Source organism: Hakea prostrata, chromosome 9 (assembly GCF_041222555.1).
Source record: "Hakea prostrata isolate BN-2017 chromosome 9, UWA_Hpros_2, whole genome shotgun sequence".
NCBI classification, from domain to species: Eukaryota; Viridiplantae; Streptophyta; class Magnoliopsida; order Proteales; family Proteaceae; genus Hakea; species Hakea prostrata.
Window position 1 is genome coordinate 1858558 of NC_142608.1, and position 21139 is coordinate 1879696.

Sequence of the window (21139 nt, forward strand, 5' to 3'; positions counted from 1 at the left end):
AATGTTACATTATATGCATTTGGTAAATCTATCCGACGGGGGCTGTCATTTCTCTTGAGATCACGCCATCCTGTCGTCAATCCCGTGCAATCAACGATGAAGTTGACTTTCTTAATAGAGAAAGGTTGCCATATTAGTCGAGCGTTCATCGTGCCTCGATCAATCGGTTCTTATTCCGATTGAATGTGAAGCCCCAACCGGGTATAACCTGGATAGGTTAGGAGATCCGTGCCATGAGAGGACCGACCGGGTGTGGAGCCCCAACCGGGTCTGACCTGGTTGGGTATGAAACTTCCGTATCAAGCACAAAATATCTTTTTTCCCTTGTCGAGCATAGGCTACATGGGGGCCACAGGTACTCATGAGAGGTCCCACTTTTTAAATTTTTATTTTTTATTTTCTCTTCGTGGAATCCTGTATATTTGTTATTATAATTTATAAAGCTTTCCGACGAGCACCCCGTTGGGGTTTACACGTGGGTTAATTGCTCCGCGCCGTCCACTGCTCCGAACAAAGTACCGTTTTCTGACAAAATTTATGAACAACATAAAAAGAAAATTACTATTCCGTCTCCGACCCCACACGATCCGACACGGCGACACCCTTATCCTACTCACCTTTGTATTTTTCAAAGAAACCGTAACCGATCTAGCCGTTCACAAGAACGGAGAATTGTTCAAACGCAAACCCGGGAAAGAGAAAACACCTGCGGAAACGGAACTGCTTTCTTCTTCACTGGTTTAGACCACTTCTGCTTTCCGTATTTCATCTCCGTCGTCGTGTGAAAATACTCAGGAGTGTTCAAAGTTCAAAGTTCAAACCTCGAAGTTCAAGAAAGTCTTTACGGTCCCAGAACCCACGAAAATGCTCCAAGGGAAGGTAAGAGCTTAAAGATATAAAAATTAATCCCTTGGGTTATGTTTTATCGAATTATTTCCACTTCGAAGGAAAAATGTTGCGAAGTTTTTTGCGATCTTCGGTGGTCTGTTTCAGATCCACAAGTCTCCATGCTTCCTCAAATCTCAGCTCTTTACTGTCTTTCCGAACGAATCCCGGCGTCCAAGGAAAAGTCCGTTTCACTGCAGTCATCTCTCGTGTTTGTGTTTCCGAAGGTATCTATAGTTTTTTAACTTGTCACGTTTGTTAAGATGAATATTTGTATACTTGATTGATCTATCATGCATGATATCTACATTTTTTATGAAGCGTTGTGGTTATATACTTCCACTAATTCCTTTCAATTGACATGGTTTACAATCCTAGATAATGACTTCCATTTGTGCATAATTGAGGTACTGCATTGTGGTTTTACTGTGAATGAATTTTCTGTTTATTGTATTTGGACAGACGACGATGTATTATTGATTTACTTACTGACAGGGATAACTTTTTACCTGTAATCGTTTGCTGGTCTAGAATGAAATTCATACCCTTTTCATGGACTCTCATTTTATTTCGAATTTACATTATCAGGTGGATTTACGACTGTCTGTTCTATTTTCATCCCAAAAGAAAAGGACATCTATGATTGATTTGCTTACTACCCAATGTTACCTCATTGGTTTTTACTTTGGAAATCATGCTTTTCAGCTTCTAGTTTCTCTGCTTAGAAACCTTCTCACAAATAGCAGATGGTCACTGATCCTGGTTACAAAATTAAAATGGAGTTACTCCAGTGTAGGGGCCATAATAAGCATCACATTTATTTATTCTAAGGCCGTTTATCATGAATTGAGTTTGCTGCTTAGTTAGACCTAAGACAAAAAAAATAATGGTAAGGGTGTATTGTATGGTTTCATATTTCATTTATTATTTCATTTTCCATAATAAATTTTGCTTTTTAACTTGTAGCCCTAAAGGATAAACCCGTGGTTCCATTCACTATCAGACACATGTCACTTGAAAGTAGCTCTCAACCAGTTGAGCTACTTAATGGACTTGAGGATGAATTTGGAGGTGTCATTGTAGACATGAAGGACCCCTTGGATCCCGCCATCTTTCTTACCACTCTTAGAGCTTCAATGTCAAAATGGAGGCTAGAGGTCTTATTCCACTCAAATTCTCTTCTCCTATTTACATATTCTGATGGGTAGGCAAAATTATTTTTCAGTGTAGTTGCAGGCTAAGTATCCCTTGCATGCTTTTCTAATTCTGGTGGGAGTGATTGGGAACTCATGAAGTTAATTCACAATATCTTTATTTTAATCACAGTTGCATGGTAACTTCTGCAGATATTTTAGCTTCTCATGTTTGTGTACAGTGTACATCAATTTCCTTCAACTCCTCATGTTCTCTCAGCTATCTCTATTTTTAAGAGAAAAGTCATGTGCCCACAATGCCTGTGGAATTGGTTTTAATGCTTTTATGGCATTGGGAGTATCGATAGTTACAAACATGTTAATCCCTTGGCTGAAAGTCATTTTGAAACATATTGAGAATTGTCCAAGCTCTGAAGATGCAAGTTGAATCTACTTGCTACTACTTGCTACTTGTCATATCACCATGTTCCCAATGAACAATTATTTCTTCACTATGAGCTCCCCCATAATGTTTCTGATTTGCTGTGCTACCTACCTTGGATACCTTATTACAAAGAGAATCTGATGAGGTTTAGTTTTTATGGTGAAAGCAAAATATGGTGAGAATGCATGGTAATGTTCTAGTCAAGATTGCTCAACTCCAGTGAGAATGCATGGTAAGTTGACGTTCTAGTCAAGACTGCTCAACTCTAGGTTTTGATGACCCCATATCGTGATTTTGCTTGTCTTGCATTTTAATCTTTCTTAACTGAATTCAACCAAGACTGCTGTATCATTGCAAAGAATCAATTCTTATTGTTTCCTGTTTCCTTTCATGTTTGAACTCTGTAAAAACCAACATAGCTTCTTGAGGAAAGGCTGAAAGTTTGTCCTGTTCATCTGTCTACTTTTGATTATTTTTGTGGTATTTGAACTGTTGAAGTTTCCATGAATAAGAGCAGAGTGTGAGATCATCTTACTCCTCTATAGAATTCTAGATTGTATAGAGAGAGAGAGAGTGCAACAAACTTCATTTGAAGAAATGAAGATTCTACAACAGGGTGTCTCATAAAAGTTTCAAAATCTGCTCCACTGTGTGTCAGTGTTATACTACATAAAATGAGGTTTGAGAAGTTTTAGTATCTGACGAGAGTTAAGAAAAGTAGCTAAATGCAGTAAACATCCAAACACCATAAGAGAAGGACACAATAAAAGCTTGGAGTGAGTTGAGCTCAAAATGAAGAGGCTTAGTTAAGCCCTGCAGATTCTACTACATACCATGGGTTTCTTATCCCCCCCCCCCCCCCCCCCCCCAAAAAAAAAAAAAAAAAATAATAATAATAATTAAACAGTAATGTGGAAATAAAAAGTTTTGATTAACTTTGCTTCAAATTTGCTTGAGCACAATGTTGCTTAGAAAATGGACTAGTCATTGGTCATAAGACTTTGTCAATGAAAAGAATAAATGATGTCATTCTATGTTTGTAAATGAAACATATATATTGGAGATGGATGAAAAGGCCTCAGTAATGACTAAAGACTAGGAAACTGAGATCTGAAACCAGTACGTGCCAAGTCAAAGAGAGACTAAACAATGGGAGAAGTAGTGAGCAATTGTTGAATGAGCTAACCCATGAATGTGCTCTGAAGATTCTCCAAACTTGTTATGCTTTCCAGCCTTTGACCCATCTAGTTAGACCTTTGCTCCTTCTACTCTGTCCATGCTTTGGTTACATAGGATTGTCTTCAGCTTTGCAGCCTTTGACCTTCCAGTTAGAACGTTGCTCCTTTCTTCTAGTCTGTTCGGTGCTTTGGTTACATAGCGTTGTCTTCATTAAATAAAGTCCACACTGTCCAGTATGCTTGTAAAATCCTGTTCTGCAAGCAAGAGGACAAATTTTTGCTGGTTCTAAAATTTTTTTGTTAAGCTTTTCTCGTTTTCTTTAGTTTTTGAGCCATAGAGGGGGGAATTACTCATTGCAGGAATGGTGGTGTTAGAAGTTAGAACCTGAAAATTGCTTATTTCTGTTGCCAAAAATAAAATAAAATTGTATTTGTCTTACAGTCATAAATTTATCTGTTTCCACAGACCCAAAACACTCCAACGTTCTAGGTTTTGTTCTTAGTACTGAGTTCTCATACATTTTTTGCAGGGTAAAAGAGGTGTTTGGCTTAAATTGCCCTTTGAACTTGCAAATCTTGTTGAAGCTGCTGTTAAGGTATTTTAATTAAGTCATCAAAGCTGGGACACTGTATTTAACTAGTGTTCTTGATGTGTTGCTTGCATTTGCAGAGTTGTAGCTTTATAATTGTTCTGGTCCTTTAATCTCAACAGATCTTGTATTTCATATGTAGATCTTCTCAAAGTTGCTGCTAAAATTGTAATTTTTTTTCAAATATTTTGCTTTTGTTTTACACATGTAATATATGTTGTAAAGATAAAAGCTGATTTCAATTACATATTATACTTAAATGTAGTTTTTTTTTTTTTTTTTTTGGGGGGGGGTAATGGGGGACACCTGTCCCTTGCGAGTCCTTTATATTTATTTCTATTTGTGTTTACAATTCACAGGAGGGCTTCTGGTACCACCATGCCGAAGCAAACTACTTGATGCTTGTTCAGTGGATTCCTGAAACTCCTCATACTATACCTGCAAATGCTTCACACAGAGTTGGTGTCTGTGCTTGTGTAATAAATGATAAAAGAGAGGTACTACTTCTGCACTTTCTGTCTCATGGTAGTCTAATTAAATCAACACAAAACATAAGGTGGCACCGTTACTTCATTGTTATTATGGTGCATTCAAGGGAATAAAAGTCAACATTTAGCAAATCCTCTAAAACACCTGATTAACTACCGTATCTTTCCTGGAGGATACTATGAATCTTATGATTACAGTTTAATTATATATAAATAGATATTTTCTGTAGTATAATTCTACCTAATACTCCACTTGTGCGGAAACCCTCAGCACTGCATTCGCCATTAGTATTATTTTCCCTAATATCTGATTGTATATGCCCATAGGAATATGCAAAACTTCTTCACTCCCATCTTTACTGATTTTGAATATTCCACTTGGAAGTACAACCGTTTGTACTTTGTTCACAAAAATTTGTCTTTTCTGTACCGTAGTTTTTTTTCAATCCCATGTCTTTATTTGGGTTGTTTATTTTGAACCAATAATCAAATCCAGATTTTAAACATCATGCTGGTATTCAATTTTGTGACCTCATGATGGCAACCTAATTATGGATCCTTGAATTCCTTTGTTTTGTAGATGCTGGTAGTACAGGAGAAAAGTGGCAAGTTCCAGGGCTTAGGTTCTTGGAAGTTCCCTACTGGAGTTGTTAATGAGGTATAGAGCTTGAGATTGATAATCATCCATTTGCTCTTCAACTTAATGTGGTTGAATGTGAAGGAAAGGCAAAGAAATTAAAATAAAATAAAATCATTTTTTTATCACTAGCAACAATCGTTGTGTAACTCGCGTCAATGTTTCTAAATTTAACGCTAATTTTACTTCACTGTTCAATCAATTTCCTTGGATTTAGAAAAATACAAATCAACTTTGGAAGGTTCTAGTATCATTTTCCTGAGATTTCTGGTTCATTACACAATAATGATTGCTGAAATTTCCAAGATTCCTCAATTAATTACAGTACACTTCATTTCCTTATAGTTGCTAGTTGTAGTCAGATGCAGACTTATGGATTTTTTCTCTATTAACTGGCATCTTGCATCAGGATGAAGATATTCGTAGGGCAGCAGTAAGGGAAGTAAAAGAAGAGACGGGAGTAAGTAACAAAAGCTCTACAATTTAGAGTTTTAAATAAATTTTCAATTGTAGTATTTCTTTGTACATTAAAGAGTTATATCTTATATACTGTTACCTTTTGTCATGTGTCAGATTGATGCAGAATTTGTTGAAGTGCTGGCCTTTAGGTATGGATGAATCTATCTCACACTGTTTTTTATATGATTAAATTGGATGTATCATTTTCGTTAAGAAGGTTAGAGACTTAAACATCTCCGTTTTTTCTCCAGTGCCTGTATTTCTTAGTATCTCAGATCAATATATCCATCCTTCAGAAGTATATATTGAGGATTCAATCTCACATGTTTGAAAATATTACTGTGTAGTTAGACTAGTTACTGATTCTGAACAAGTTAGGTGGTGTCCATACGTAGATGATCTCCTATCTAGGTCAAAACCACCGTGATTAGATTGATTAGATTACCTTTATCCATCTGGTCTAAGTGTGGAGAGAATCTGGTGATGTTTGGTGAACAAGTATACAAGTGTTGAATGGTTCCAAAAAGAAAGTTGCCTCACTTTTTTCATGCTTTCTCATACTGTGGTAATCTTGAAATATGCTAAAACACAATAGCATGTTTAGAGATAGCACATTCATATATGTAGTTTTTTAACGTGAAGATAAAATATGGTCTTTTAACAAATTGAATATGGAGAAACGATGGGCCCGTGCATACACCCCCACTACACATTCCAAACCCCATTTAGTAATGTATGGGAAGGGGGTGCTATCATTGTATCAATATTCTATTGTTGGAGATTGGTCACTTGTATGTCAAGCAAAACAAATAGGAAGAGGTGAGGACATGAGGTACTGATTCACAATCGGAACTATTGGTTCCCTTCTTAGATGGATAACCAAAATTACAAGCACATGGAAGACATATCACTGTGGCAGACTTCCATGCTTGTTCTGCATCAGTTCATCATTTTGAGTATGCGTGATGCATGAGTGGGCACAGATGTCATGACTTCCTACAATATGGTGGGATTACATTAGTTCATTGTTTGTTGTGGAAAAGGGGGGGGTGGGTAGCAAGTTCATCCTCAGTTCTGGCACCAATTCGGGAGAATGAGAATGACTTCAACTAACTCTTTCCTGAGAGTGAGAGGTGAAAACTGAAAAAGAAAATAAACTCTTTTCTTTTATTTCTTTGGGGGAGGGGGGGAGAGAATGTTTTTGAGGGGAGTCAACTGAGTTTTCAGATAGTTATCAATCATCATCTCTTTTTCCTTAGTTTGATGGAGCTTTGGATTTTTTTTTTAAATGTTTTTATAACAGACAGAGCCACCAGACCTTTTTTGGGAAGTCAGATATATTCTTTGTTTGCATGTTGCGGCCCAGTTCCTTTGACATCCAGAAGCAAGTAGAGACTGAGGCAGCACAGGTACTTATAGTTTACAATATTTTACAGCTTTATGCAAAAATGGTGCCCTCGCTGGTGCAAAATAAAATCAGGGAGGGGGATAGGAATGCTAGCACCCTGTGGGTTTGTCTCATCCTTCCTTTGAAGCAGCTTCCTGGAGGAAGAAAGAGATTGACACATAGGGGGCTAGCCCTCATAATACTGCTATCTTACCTCTCCTTTTCTTATAAAATAAATATCTCCAAATTTCATCATAACAAGATTAATTGTTTGGGATTTTTTTTTTTGTGAGAACAGGGTGGGACAGGGAGATTTTGACTCTAAAATGACCATATTTAGGGATCCCCTATTCTCTTTTGCAGTTTCTAATTTTGATAAAAGAGAAGGGAAAAAGAAGAATAGTATACTGCACTTACTATGCTTGTGGGAACTATGATCTGGTTCCTTATGTTTCAAACACTACAGTTTGGGTACTTCAAATTTGTGGAGTCTATGAGAATTCCCACCCTCTCCACTGAGAAAATTAGAATGAAATCCAAGTTGTAGTAACATTTCTGGTGACGGTGGTGTTTCTTGAAGATGATATTTGTGCTGTCAAATAATCTCATAGCTGGTTAGACCCTTGATCATTGTCTCTGTTCTCACAATGAACCTTGGTTATCAACTCACTAAGTTGTAAATAGTTTTGGAGGATTCTTTTGGTTGGGTTATTAGGTAAAACAGTCATATTCAAGAAAAATTTTAAGTCCCATAGGCTTTCTCCACAATTTGAACTAACATCACTCAAAAGACGACCATAGGTTTTGAGAGCTGAGGGTCACCAAACAGATAGTACTAAAAAATCATCTAATCCAAGAAAGAAAAGAAGAAAAAAAAAGGAAATGGCAAAGAGGAACATCTGGTTCATGACTGCATCATTGTACATTCTAGGGGTTTACTGAAAGCTCCATTTAATGACCATCAGAAGTCAAGAGAGAATTGAAAATGGTATTCTGAATGTTGACACCTCTCTTGTATCTCTTCATCATTTATCCTTTCTTTATAACTCAGCTAGGGTAACTCTCTGGCCTGAATGGCTACCTAGCTGTTTCAGGTTTCATTCTGCTTTCAAAACCCATTTTTATATACATAGATGGACTGGAGACTGGTAACGTTGTAGTTTCCCAGGATAAAGAGTGGTGCACTAGATGATGGCTAAAATCAATGAGTCTGTCCATCTTTGACTCAAAGTGGTGATAAATCAAAAATGGGCCTATCTAATAATGGCTTGCTAATCCTTCGTTTGCCATAGGTTGCAAGCACTGGAAGGACAACTTATCCTCTGTTGATGGTATTTCCTGTCAGTATTCCTAACATTTCCTTTTTTTCTTCCAGTGGATGCCAATTGAGGATTATGCAGCACAACCATTTGTTCAGAATCATAATCTAGCAAAGTTCTTGGCTGACATCTGCATTGCGAAGATTAATAGAGCATATACTGGATTTTCTTCTGTGCTTACAACTTCGCCATTTTCAGAGAAGCCATTAAAATTGTACTTGAACCACGGAGATCTGAAGCAGCCCCAGCAGTCCTTTGAACATTTATGGAAAAGAGTATGATCCAATTTCTTTTACGGCTAGGAAATCAACAAGTTGCCAAAGTTGGATGGGATCTCTCACGCCAAGCCAATGTGAACAGCAAGAGGTTCAATGCACTGATGTATCATTTTTTCCTGTTACATTCATTTAATTAATTTTTTTGTCCTTCCTCTGTAACATTCTTTTAATATTTTATTCATTCTATGTAACATTCATTCATCATTCTTTTAATATTTTATTCATTCATGTAACATTCATTCATCATATTTGATTTATGAAAAGCTTAAGTTTAGTATGGCTGCAATGTTAAAGCACTTGGTGCTTTTGGGATGATCCAGAATCTTACCTTTTGAAGTTAATGCTATGTTTGGTACTTCTGTTGCTTTTTCTCTTATCCAGGGAAAGTGACTTTGAAGCAAAATGTAGGGTTAAACATGTTTGGATGTAACCAGTAAATAAGAGTAAGGGAAAATAGATCACTTAAATTTATCCCACAATTAGTTGAAATAAGTGTAAGGAAAAAGAAAATCCGGAGAGGTTTACGTCAGTTTCCTCTACCTGAACCATGAACTCTGCAAATTGATGGATAATCGAAATTCATTTATGCTTCCCCATTTATCTAATTAAGTTACCTTGGTGGATAGTTTCTATTTTATAAATCTTTGACTTAAGATTTATTTATTTTTCTATTAAAATGAATAAAGAAGAAAACCAATAGTAGATAAATGTATAAAATCAAAGATTGTGAATAATATAAGAAAGAAAAATTGTTAAATTTTCACATCTGGTAAATAGTCTCATTCCTTCCTGAATTTTCTCAAGAGTTTTCCAACAGGGATTTTTTGCATCCACAAGATTTCGATATCGGAACCTTACGGACCAAGCTGCTTACCACTTAGACCAACCCCGTTGGTTTTTATTTATTTTTATTAAAGAAGAAAACTTCAGTCATAAATATAGAAATACAAAAAAAAAAAAAAAACACCCAATAAATACAGAAAGATAGATGCATGAAAACACAAGGTTCGCATCCATCCGACCACGTTTAATTTCCAGTATTAAAAAAGCACCAGTAAAAAAAAAAAAAAAACAAAGGTTCGAACATAAACATCCCAAACCAAAGAGCAAAATTGGACTAAATTGTTATATATGCAATAGACGTGTGGTCGTCTAGGCTAAGGTATGAATCAATCCCAATAAAACCTTAGAAATAAAGTTGTAACACAACATCAATCAATAAGCTGAAAGATGCGAAATACACATCCTCCATTACAAACGTGAAACGCCCAAATAGGCAGAGAGACAAAAACACCACAAGGGTGGAGCAATTACTGCTTGAACAACTATTAGATTGAGTGGCCAATGGAGGAGTAGTAGGATGGTTAGGAACCCGCTTCTAAGTGGAGAGGTCATGGATTCAACTCCCTGCCGCGGCATATGTAATAGCCCTATCCCCATATATAAAAAGCGCCTTTGTACCAAAAAAAACTATTAGATTGAGTGAGAAGTCAAACGTGCAAAGACGTTTCGACCACTTGATTTTGTGATTCCGCAACAATGACTTTTCCTTCAGCAGGATGATGTTGCAGTAGGGGCCTTGGCCGAAGAAGTTGTAGGGGCTGCGATGGTGGCGACAAGCAACAATACAAAGTCTACATCATGGGCATGCAACATCAGAACTTCCAGATTCGAGGGAGTTGCTTCCAAATCTAACATTTACAATAAATAGGGGAAACAGAAAAGGAAAATGGTAGAGAAAGGAAAAAGAGGGAAAAGGAGAAAGATTTATGAGAAGTAAAGAGATGGGAGAAAGGAGGAAGATGAAGAAGAAGAAAAGGTGGAGAAAAGAGGAAGAAGAAGAAGAGGAGGTGGGGGAGCCTATGCTCGCCTTAGGGTTTTTCAGAGCAGCGAGGGGCTTTCTCCAACAGAAATAGAAACAGAAGCAAAGCGCGTCGCAGTTTACTAGTTTTCAATAACAGATTCAACTATTTGTCCAATGAAAATTTGACTTTGAGGCGTCTTTGCTTTTCAAAGATGAAGTTGGGTATCATTATTTTAACGCCTGCATTCTAAAGTGTGAATGCAATTTGCTCTAGTTTAAATTAAAAAAAAAAAATGGTGTATTTGAATTTTGACCATAATATAAATTAAAAAGAAAAGATTGCACTTTTTTTGGGGAAAATCGTCTGCTGTTCACAACAGTGCGCAGGCACCCCAACTTGCCGTGCTATTCTCAATAAATGGCTTAGATTAAAGGCTGGTTTAAATGAGTGCCTCTTGTCCCGTTTTTTCCCGTTCTTGTGGTTCTCTGAGTTTTCTCCCTCGTGTGTGCCTTTCACTCTCATCTCGCTGTGGTTCGCAATCGTCTCCATCTCTTGCGTCGTTGGTGGTGGCGGTGCTTTTGGTTTTCACGGGCGGAATCTCCTCATCCAATTCCCATTGACGGAACGGTTGTTGGGTGCGCGCACTTTTTTTTTTTCGGGAGGAGAAGGATCGGTCAGGTGGTGATGGCTAGCTTTGTTGGTTGGTGTGGCCTTTTTTTTCCCCCCCCCCCCCTTCTTTCTTTCTTTCTTGCTTTGATGTTTATTATTTGATTCATCATTTTTGCCGAGATGAGCCTATGGGTTCCGGGCGGTGGTGTCTTGCTCTCGTTTGTGCGAGCTTGGGACCGCTTGGGGTGGGCCTTGTCGCTTGTTGGGTTGTTATTTTCGAGTGGGTCGCTCTTGTGTCCGGTGTGGTGTGTTGCCGGCCTGTTCGGCGCGTCTAGCTGGGTGCCTGTCTCGGGGTTGGCTCGGTTTGGCGGGGCCCTTGCCTTTTTCTGAGTGAGTAGCGCGAGTGTGGGAGCACTGGGGCGCTGGGGGGTGGTGGGCCGGGAGTGGAGTTGAAGGCCCCGTGGGAGTCTTCGGAGCCCATTTAGTCGGGTTGGGTTTTTCTTTTACGGGTCAAGTGGTCCTTTCATTTCCCGCCTTCTTCTGGCCATTTATTGAGTTGCCCGTGTCGTTGTGTGCCTGCTGTGCCCGGTGTGCCGCGCGTTTTTCCCTTTTTTTGTGTGTAGAAAAGATTGCATATATGAATTTTGGTAAAAGATGTAAGGGAAAAGATTGCTTTTTAAGGTTTTCTTTTACAAAAGTAATCACTCAATGTTTCACTTAACAAAACTAGTTAAAATTGAATTTATATTTACAAAACTAACTAAAATAATAATTTTTTGTCCCTTTGGATATTTTTATCCCTAAAACTAACCAAATTAAAGAGGGAAAATTATTATTTTGTCCAAAACAAAAAATTCACTAATTTTTCATACCCTTTAGACATTTTAATAATCATTTAAGTATAATCAATTTTAGGGATAAAAATGTCTAAGGAATGAAAAACTACTATTTTGGTTAGTTTTGTAAATACAAACACAGTTTTAACTAATTTTGTTGAGTGAAAAATTGAGAGGAAAACATCCTCTATTATGCACAATTATCTGCTGTGCAACAATGCACATATATGCCAAACAATAAACTGAAAAAATAAAAAATTACAAGCCTATTATGAATTTTTTAAATTTAAAATCATACTTTAAATTTCAACATATTGTTTGGCATCTATGTGCACGGTTGTGTTGAGAGCTGCAGAGAATTTTTTCCAACATGGAGTGGTTCCTTTTGTAAAGAGAAACTTAAAAATAGTTAATCACGTAATTTCCCCAGTTCTAAAGCTCTTTATTTTGCTTTTCTCACCCCCAAGAAAAGAATCTTTTGCATTATTTGGTTAGTGTATTCGAAGTTGGCAGGTTGTCACCCCCGACGTGATGCAAAAAAAGTTACAAAATAGATTCGTCATCCATTTCATTCGTTATATATTTTATTTTGATGGGCACATGGTTTATGAATCATTCCAACCGCTTTAGAGATGGAGAAATTGCAGTTTACCTCTCGATGAGTCACTTAAAATGATATTTTAGTCTTGTTTCCTTCGTTTTGAGGTGTGTTATTTTTATCTGAATGCTGTAATCAGTTTACCAGCTTCAATGTTAATTCAGGGAGCTGGGTTTTGGTTGAGAATCCACGATGTTGGATCAATGACATTGAATCAGTCACAACCCACTCTGTTGATTCGAGGATTAAATTCCAAATTTCTAAATAATGAGTTTGGTGGCCTGTATCACGCGTGTTCAACATTCAAATTTGACAGCCTTCAACCTCCAAATCAAGAAATTTTCTTGGGTTTGAGGGTTTTCTGATCATTTCTATATTAGGAAAGTAAAGAAGAGAAGTTGAAAATATTAGCTTCTTGCTGGAATTTCGAACGACTTCCAGCGCTCAAGGTCAAGCCCGCCTCAGTGCAGCGGTATTTATTCTTCCATTTGCTGTTCTTTCTAGTTTAAATTTTATTTCATTACAACTATCATTCACTCTTGCATTTTGAATTGATCAATTTGGTTATTTAGTTTTACTATTCCATTCACGGGGAGAGGACTTAGATTATTACGGTTTCTCTAGCGGAAAAAGCCAACAAGTCCCCTCATAGGAGAATCATCTGAAGCACAAGGCATACTTGCAGTAATTAGTTTCTAGTCCAAGAGATTCCTTCCACATAGTGTCTTCAGTTTTCCAGTTATTCCTTTAGATTGTGGAATACTCACATTGTGAAGTATGCAATGGGATTCTCTTCCAAGATGAGGAAGAGAGAACTAACGGGTTTTCTCAAATAAAACAGCAAGTGGTAAATTTGAGAAGGAAAAACTGTTTTTGGTTGCTTCTGAAGCCAAGAAGAAATTTTTTATTAGAACTCCAGGAGGAGAATAATTTGATTTTTTTATTGTGAAGGTCTTGCTCTCATACTTGGGACATATTGGGGCAGTTTTGCTATATCTCACATTCTTGTTCCGCGAGGCGAGCAGAGTTGCAATTTGATTTGTTTGGTTGGGTTAACCAAGATTCGGGAGGAACCTCTGGTGGCTTTTAAAGGTGATATTATTGCATTAAAATGTGAGGCAATTTGTTAGTTCTTCCATGTATTTGTTGTTTCTTCATCAATCATGTTGTGAATCTCAATTTTGAAGATAAATTCAGATGATCCATCATTTTAATCCTTTATTTGGTTTTAGTGGTTTAGTCTCGGCCCTGGTTTTTCCTTTGCTTTGGAGGGTGTTCCACCTTTAATCTTGTGTTGTTTGTTTGTGGTTGCTTGTTTTTTTTTTTTGTTTACTTTCTTTGACTCAAACTAGTGGAGAAATTTTTTCTACATTGTTTCCAATATTATTTATACTATGGTGAAATTTTTCTTTCCATACCATTGTCCTCTTTTTTAATTGTAGGAATTATGGTGGGAGATCTCGCAAGATATCTTTTTTTTCCCCTTGGCGAGACGAGATGGAGGCGAGAGCAGAGAGTTGGGATATCTCGCTCGAGATCTCTCCATATCTTGCTATATCTCGTCATATCTCGCCCTAGATCTCGCTGGAACTCTCAATTTGTACTTCTTCTTTTTTTTTTATGGATTTTGGCTGAATTTTCACTTGCAACTACCCTTAGCACATCTACAACAAGGAAGATCAATCATTCTCTACTTGTCTTATGAATTTATGATTTAATGACTTATATAGAACTTTTAATGGTTGTATAATTATTTTATTCTTGAAAATTGAGATTGTGATACTCATATGGATGAAATTTTTATAACATTTAAGTTAATTGATGCATTTGATATACTTGCTTTTCATTTATATGCCTTAAAGGTTCTATATTACATGTTGTATAACATTGCATTCCCTAATCCTACTACATTTCGGTTTCACACTATGGGTAGACTTAGAAATCATACATAGGGTTGTTTATAACAAATCCAAGGCCACCAACGTGTTCAAAAGGCCTTAAATAAGCTAAATACCAAGTTTCAACCCAATTGGGACCCTAAAACCCACCAAGATGGGCCACCGAGTTGACGCCAAAAAATTGTATATCTCGACTGAGATCTCACCGAGATGGTCGAGATCTCTCTCGAGAGCGAGATCTTCTACCATGGTAGGAATGAACTCTTTTAATGTTACATTAGGTCTAAGGATTAAATCCATGAAGACACTCAATATCGGATGCATGTCTGCTTCATCAAGTTCTTTTTTCTTTTTTTAATAGTTTCGGCAAGTTCATCTTCAGCCATGGAACATGTTGTATCTGAAAATGCTGCACAACCAATTGAGCTTTTTAGTGGCGTTGAGGATAACTTTGGAGGTGTCACTGTTGAAGTGAAGGACCCCTTAGATTCTGAGGTCTTTGTTGCTACACTTAGAGCTTCAATATCGAAATGGAAGCAAGAGGTATATTCCAAATTTCTAATAAATCCTGTCTTTCATATATATTCTGCTAGCTAGGAAAAATATTTATTCTAAATGGAAGTAGGAAGCATACCAACTTCAGGTTTCTCCAGGGTTTGGTTTCACATGAGCCCAAACTTTATTGCTTGGAAACTCACATTGTTAAAATTTTCATGTGTCCTATGGTGTTCGAGAGGCAAGAATTAACCTCTGCAGGACTGATGGTGTCAGAACCTGAAACTTTACTCATCTTTGTTGCTTCAAGAAAATGAAAATCATTTTTGTCCTCGAAGATCTGGATTGTCTATGTTTAATGGATCCTATCTACCATATTTCCTAATTTTTGTCGTTAGCAGTGAGTAACTTCTGAAACTTTTTGCAGGGTAAGAAAGGTGTTTGGATAAAATTGCCCATTGAAGTTGTAAATCTTGTGGAACCTGCTGTATAACATAGGTCTTCATCTCATCTTTGTTTAAACCATCTTAAACCTGTTACACTGTATAACATAGGTCTTCATCTCATCTTTGTTTAAACCATCTTAAACCTGTTACACTGTATTGAACTAGTTTTCTTGATATGTTACTTACATTTACCACTGAGTAACTAAGAAAGCATAATTAATTATATAAAGTTTTTGTTTCTTAAATATCAATAAGTCTTGTGTTTCATTTGTAAATCTTCTCAAAGTTGCTACTAAAATGATTATTAGTTTCTATTATGTTGTGACCTGAATTTTTATAGCTGACTTCAAAGACAGACTTGCATTGACGTATTTTGGTGAGCGACCTGAATGACCCAATTTTGGAGATTTGTGATGGAAGTAAAAGGCTTTGGCCCGTCACTAATCTCGGTTTATGGGGGGGGTGTGGGGGTGCAAACTCCGTGGTATGTTATGACCTTTCCCAACGGATCGACCCGTTTACCCGATTAAAAGCTATAAATATATAGCTATGTTTCCCTATTAGGCTATTGAGAGATTTGAGAATTTTTCTTTAGGGTTTTGGGTGAGAGTTCTTGTAATGTTGTTCTAAGGACTAATTGAGAGATTTTCGTTCTGTTCTACTACATAATGGAAAGTTCTTCTCCCATGGACGTAGCACATCGCATTGGCGTGTGAACCATGTTAAATCTTTGTGTTCTTTTATTTTCTTTCTATTTCAATTTGTGATTTCTTAGTGTTCGTTTCAACAATTTATTGTTGCTTTTGTTTTCTCCCAGTAAAAAGTAACTAGTGATATAAAGTCTAATTTGATTACATTATGTACTCCTTTGTAGTTCAATGCAAGCTTTTTGGGGTTGGGGTGATGTTTGTTCCATCAATATTGATATATCCTTTATATTCTTCTTCAACTCATGTTTACAATTTACAGGAAGGGTTCTGGTACCACCATGCTGAGCCAAAATACTTGATGCTTGTTTATTGGATTCCTGAAATTCCCAGTACCATCCCTGCAAATGCTTCACACCGAGTTGGTATTGGTGCTTGCGTTATAAATGATAAAAGAGAGGTACTACATCCCCAGTTGCTGTGTCTCATCTGCACAGATTTGGACACACACATGTTTTTCTGTACCATTGTTCTGAAAAACCATGTCCTTATTTATGGTTGTTGCAGTATTACTTTATATTATTGTATCTAATAGGTTTTATAAGACCCTTCAGTTTCAATATTTTGATATCCTTCCAATAGCTTTTTAAATTTGGATCCCTGCATTCCACTGTTTTGTAGATGCTAGTGGTACAGGAGAAAAGTGGCGTATACCAGAACACAGGTGTTTGGAAGTACCCTACTGGAGTAGTTGATGAGGTGTGTACTTCTAGATGATAATCTTTGACTTCTTTTGGGCTTCATGTGGTTGGATGTAAAGAAGCAAAGGCAGGCAAATGAAACTAGAACAATAGTAGTACGATTACTTTTCTAATCATACTAATAATAACTGGTGTGACTCATAAAATTTCTATATATGGTGATTAATATTTGCTTATTTACTTTTCTGCTCAATCAAATTTCTTGGATTTGGGAAAAGAAGAATCACCAGGAAGGTTTTAGTACTGTAGGAAAGAGTTAAGTTAGATAGACAATCTTGAATGCAGAAATCATCACATTTTTTAAAATATTAATTTGGATTTCCCTTATCTTGCAACCAGACAGGTATTCTAGAAATATGCAGTTATTCTTATATATCTTCTCCGAGTATTAATTTACATCCTTCTGCAGGGTGAAGATATTTCCATGGCAGCAGTAAGGGAAGTCAAAGAAGAGACAGGAGTAAGTATAGAAAATCCACAATTTTGAACTTCAAATAAATGTTCGATTGCAGCACTTCTGTAAACATCAAAGATTTATATCCAGCCAAAAGCTTTACCTTTTTTCATGTGACAGATTGATGCAGAATTTGTTGAAGTACTGGCATTTAGGTAAGGAACGCTTAATCTCACATTGGTCATAAACTGAAAGTGCTATTCTAGTTGAGGTTCTCTGACAGTGCTACAATATTTGACCCAGTGTCTGTATGTATACTATCTTGGATTAACCTATCTGTGCTGAAATACATGTTGTGGATCCAATGATGAATTTACAGGTATTACTATGTGGTTACTGACTGAATAACTAAAGACTAGTTACACCTAGCTACCTAGAAGATCTCCTTAGTGCTATCGAGATCAAAACCAATGTGATGAGCTTACTGTAACCATTTGATCTAATGTTCAAGGAGATCTGGAGATTGTTCAGGAAGAAATTTACATGTGGGATGGTTTAGTTGGTGCAGCTCCAGGGCCGCATTTTTCCTACCTTGTCATATTATCGGTTGTTTTGAGATACATAGAATGAATTAGCATGTTTTGAGGATCACAAAAGGCCTTTTCTATATTCTTATGTTGTTTTTAAACTACATATAACAGTATTCCTTTGGAGTGTGGGCCTATTGCAACACTAAGGTTGCTTTGTCTTGATCTAATGGTCATGCTCATGTCTGGAAACAATCACTTTGCAAAGCCGGGCATGCCCTGTTTTTCAAGAAAATTTGAACAAATAAGACATGGAAATAAATATAGGGGGCTCATACACACCAACCCACATGTCCCTAGACCGTATTGGGAAGGGGTGACAACATCTGCTGTTAACTCAAGACTGTTATCAGTCCTCATTTCTTTCCTTGATTTGGCCTTAGGATCTTTTTTTTTCTTGAAATTACAGGCAAAGTCACCAATCATTTTTTGGGAAATCAGATTTGTTCTTTCTTTGCATGTTATGGCCCCTTTCCACTGACATCCACAAGCAAGAAGCGGAGATTGAAGCAGCGCAGGTAATTCATACTTTGTAGTATTTGAACTATGGAGTCCTCCCTTTTTCTGTTAGTTACCAATTCTGATTAAAAGAAGGGAGAAGAAGCATAGAACGTAGCACCTAAATTCAATCAAGATACCTCTTGGTTAGGGGAACTATGATCCGGACTACAGTTTGGGCTCCTCAAGTTATGGGAGACTAAAAGAACCCCCTCTTCTTGAGTTAGTTAGAATGAAAATCCCAATGAATTTATCTAAAATTGGCTCTCTGATAGTTTGTTGCCACTGAATGGACTGCACATTTTCTTTCTTTCATCACCCTGTGAGATGAAAGTCTCATTTTGGAGACAGAAGAGAGGAATATTCTTCTTGACTATAATTCTTCCACTTCAATCATTGCTTTGCATTTTTGTGCTTCAGAATAGCTTCTTCAACCACTTGGTGATGAACAACTTTAACTTTTATCCACACAAGAGCTTGTTAAGTCAAAAAATGGACTCATAGATGGAATCAGATATACATTGATGCTCATATATCATTGAAGAACATAAGAATGCTTATATGAATTCCTGACTTTTTCTTTTTGAATCTTTCAGTGGATGCCAATTGAGGATTATGCAGCTCAACCACATGTTCAGAAACACAAGCTAGCAAAGGACACAGCTGATATCTGCATTTCAAAGATTGATGGAAGGTACTCTGGATTTTCTCCAGTGCCTACAGTATCAGCTTCAAAAGGAAAACTACTTCTTTTGTACTTAAGCAGCCGTGATCTGAACCAGCCCCAACTTCCAAATGAGCATGAAGCCACTTGTTCTGTTTCTTCTTGAACTGTTAATTGGGTCCTAATGTCCTGACATACTGTTTTTTCTTTTCTTCCCTTTAAATTCATTTGTGAATCAGTTTGTAGTTTAACCCCTACATAACCCTCCTAGGTCCTAGCCACAAAACGATTAAACAATACATGATTTCATCTGCAAAGAATTTCACAAATGTAGCTATCGAGAAACTGATTTACTAGGACTGAGATAACAAGCCCTTTTGACATCAAGGACTGATCTTTGAGTATTAAAAGGAAAACAAAGACATGTCAAATGCATTGGCTTATCCAAAAAGGGTTGAGAATTTCACGATTTTGTATTCCAACCTGTATTACAATGTAACATGTTGAATAAAACATCCCATTTGTTCACATGGTATCAGGCCTGACCCAGTCCTGATTTCTCGCCTATTAGGTCTTTTGGCTTTTGGAAAATGTTAAAATTGGCTTGGTTATGGAAGTTCTCTCGGCGTTTAAGGAGGGTGACCCATCTTTGAGCACTAACAAGGTAGATCAAAGACAAACCCCTTCCCAAATGTATGATGGAGGGATGCTTTGCTAGTGGAATCCTCTACCCCAACTCAGGATGTCACACTTAGAAGGTGATGCCGTGATGTCCCCAGATTAATAAATACCATTTCTGTCCCTAAAATATTCTAGATGTAATTATTTATAGTTTGAAAATGAAAAAAAATTAAGTAATTCCTCCAGTAACCAAGGGCAAATCTACCTCGGATCAACGACCATGATGGGTGCTCCCAAGTGCTTACCAACCGCAAATATAGGAGGGTCACAGGGTACCACTATGGGTCCCACTAGGGATGTCAAAAATACTTAGGGGTGCAAATTTGGCCCTAACGGCCTTGACTTTCCCTAAGCCTGCCTTGAGCCTAAATAGGGCTTGGGCTCAAGTTTTGGCCCTAAGGGCTAGTTATGACCAAAATATTCTGACCCTAACAAGGGCCAATGACAGACTTGGGATTACTCTTTGGCTTGTCGGGCCTATCCCGAACTCGTTCTTGATTTTTGCCTTGACCCTAACCCTAATTTTGTCCATAATGCTTGATCTCAATGAATTAGGAATAGGGACAATGATGGAGCCAATCAAGGCTAGGGCGAAGTACAAGGTCAATAAAAGGATATGGCTAATCAAGGCTAGGGTCAAGTATAGGGTCAATTAGGGTCATGGCCAAAGATATGGCCAATCGAGTAGGGCCAATCAGGGCTAGAATGGGCTTGGCTTGGCCCTATAGGGTTTAGGGTTAGGGACACATCCTTGGCAATGACTTAGGGTCAAGATGAGAATATGCTTCGATTATATATATAGGGCTGGGCTTGGGATTGCAAAAACCCGACCCAACCCGGCCCTAATGCAGCCCTAAAAAATCTTGTTGACCATGCCTAGCCCAAGCCCGCCTCTGATCTAAACTCGATTTTTTCAACTTGAAGGATGGGCTTGGGTTACAAAATAATCAACCCTGACAGGTTAGGTCAAGTTTGGTTTGGGTTTTTAGCCCTCAACCCAACTTGACTCTTGTAATTTAGTTAAAGTTGTGTTTATAATTAAGTTTAGGGATAATTACTATTACCCCTTGTACTCTACCACAATTATTATTGTAACCCCTATACTTCTTGAAATTACTAATTCAACCTCCAACTTTGCCTGTAATTACTGTTGCCCCCTACCGTTAAACTCTTTTAGTTAAATGATAACATGACGCATTTTATTTATTTAAAACTCACAAATTAACTATACGGTTTTATATTACTTATTTATATTTTATATTAAATTACATTACTATCTTAAATAATTAAAGAAACTTAAACTTAGTTAAACAATCTTTTTTCTAGTCAAAAGAAAGAGAGAAAAGAAAAGGAAATTCATTTTCAATTATATATACTTTTCAATTTGGTAATAAAAAATAGTAATTCCAAATTTTTTATTA

General features: G+C 37.1%; 2 protein-coding genes across 2 annotated transcripts; both read left to right on the top strand.

The window, feature by feature from the left end:
• The first annotated feature begins 796 nt into the window (after positions 1-796).
• LOC149003959 (nudix hydrolase 2-like) lies at positions 797-8927 on the top strand. The gene is made up of 9 exons (XM_089168258.1): positions 797-879; positions 994-1112; positions 4172-4237; positions 4591-4728; positions 5300-5377; positions 5766-5816; positions 5930-5964; positions 7119-7224; positions 8578-8927. Exons 2-9 carry the CDS (start codon positions 1008-1010, stop codon positions 8800-8802), a joined length of 804 nt encoding a protein of 267 aa, XP_089024384.1. The 5' UTR covers positions 797-879; positions 994-1007; the 3' UTR covers positions 8803-8927.
• Positions 8928-13603: 4676 nt separating this feature from the next.
• LOC149003960 (nudix hydrolase 2-like) lies at positions 13604-19545 on the top strand. Its single transcript, XM_089168254.1, has 9 exons — positions 13604-13739; positions 14907-15088; positions 15468-15527; positions 16456-16593; positions 16815-16892; positions 17304-17354; positions 17469-17503; positions 18285-18393; positions 18970-19545. Exons 2-9 carry the CDS (start codon positions 14930-14932, stop codon positions 19201-19203), a joined length of 864 nt encoding a protein of 287 aa, XP_089024380.1. The 5' UTR covers positions 13604-13739; positions 14907-14929; the 3' UTR covers positions 19204-19545.
• Positions 19546-21139: the final 1594 nt, after the last annotated feature.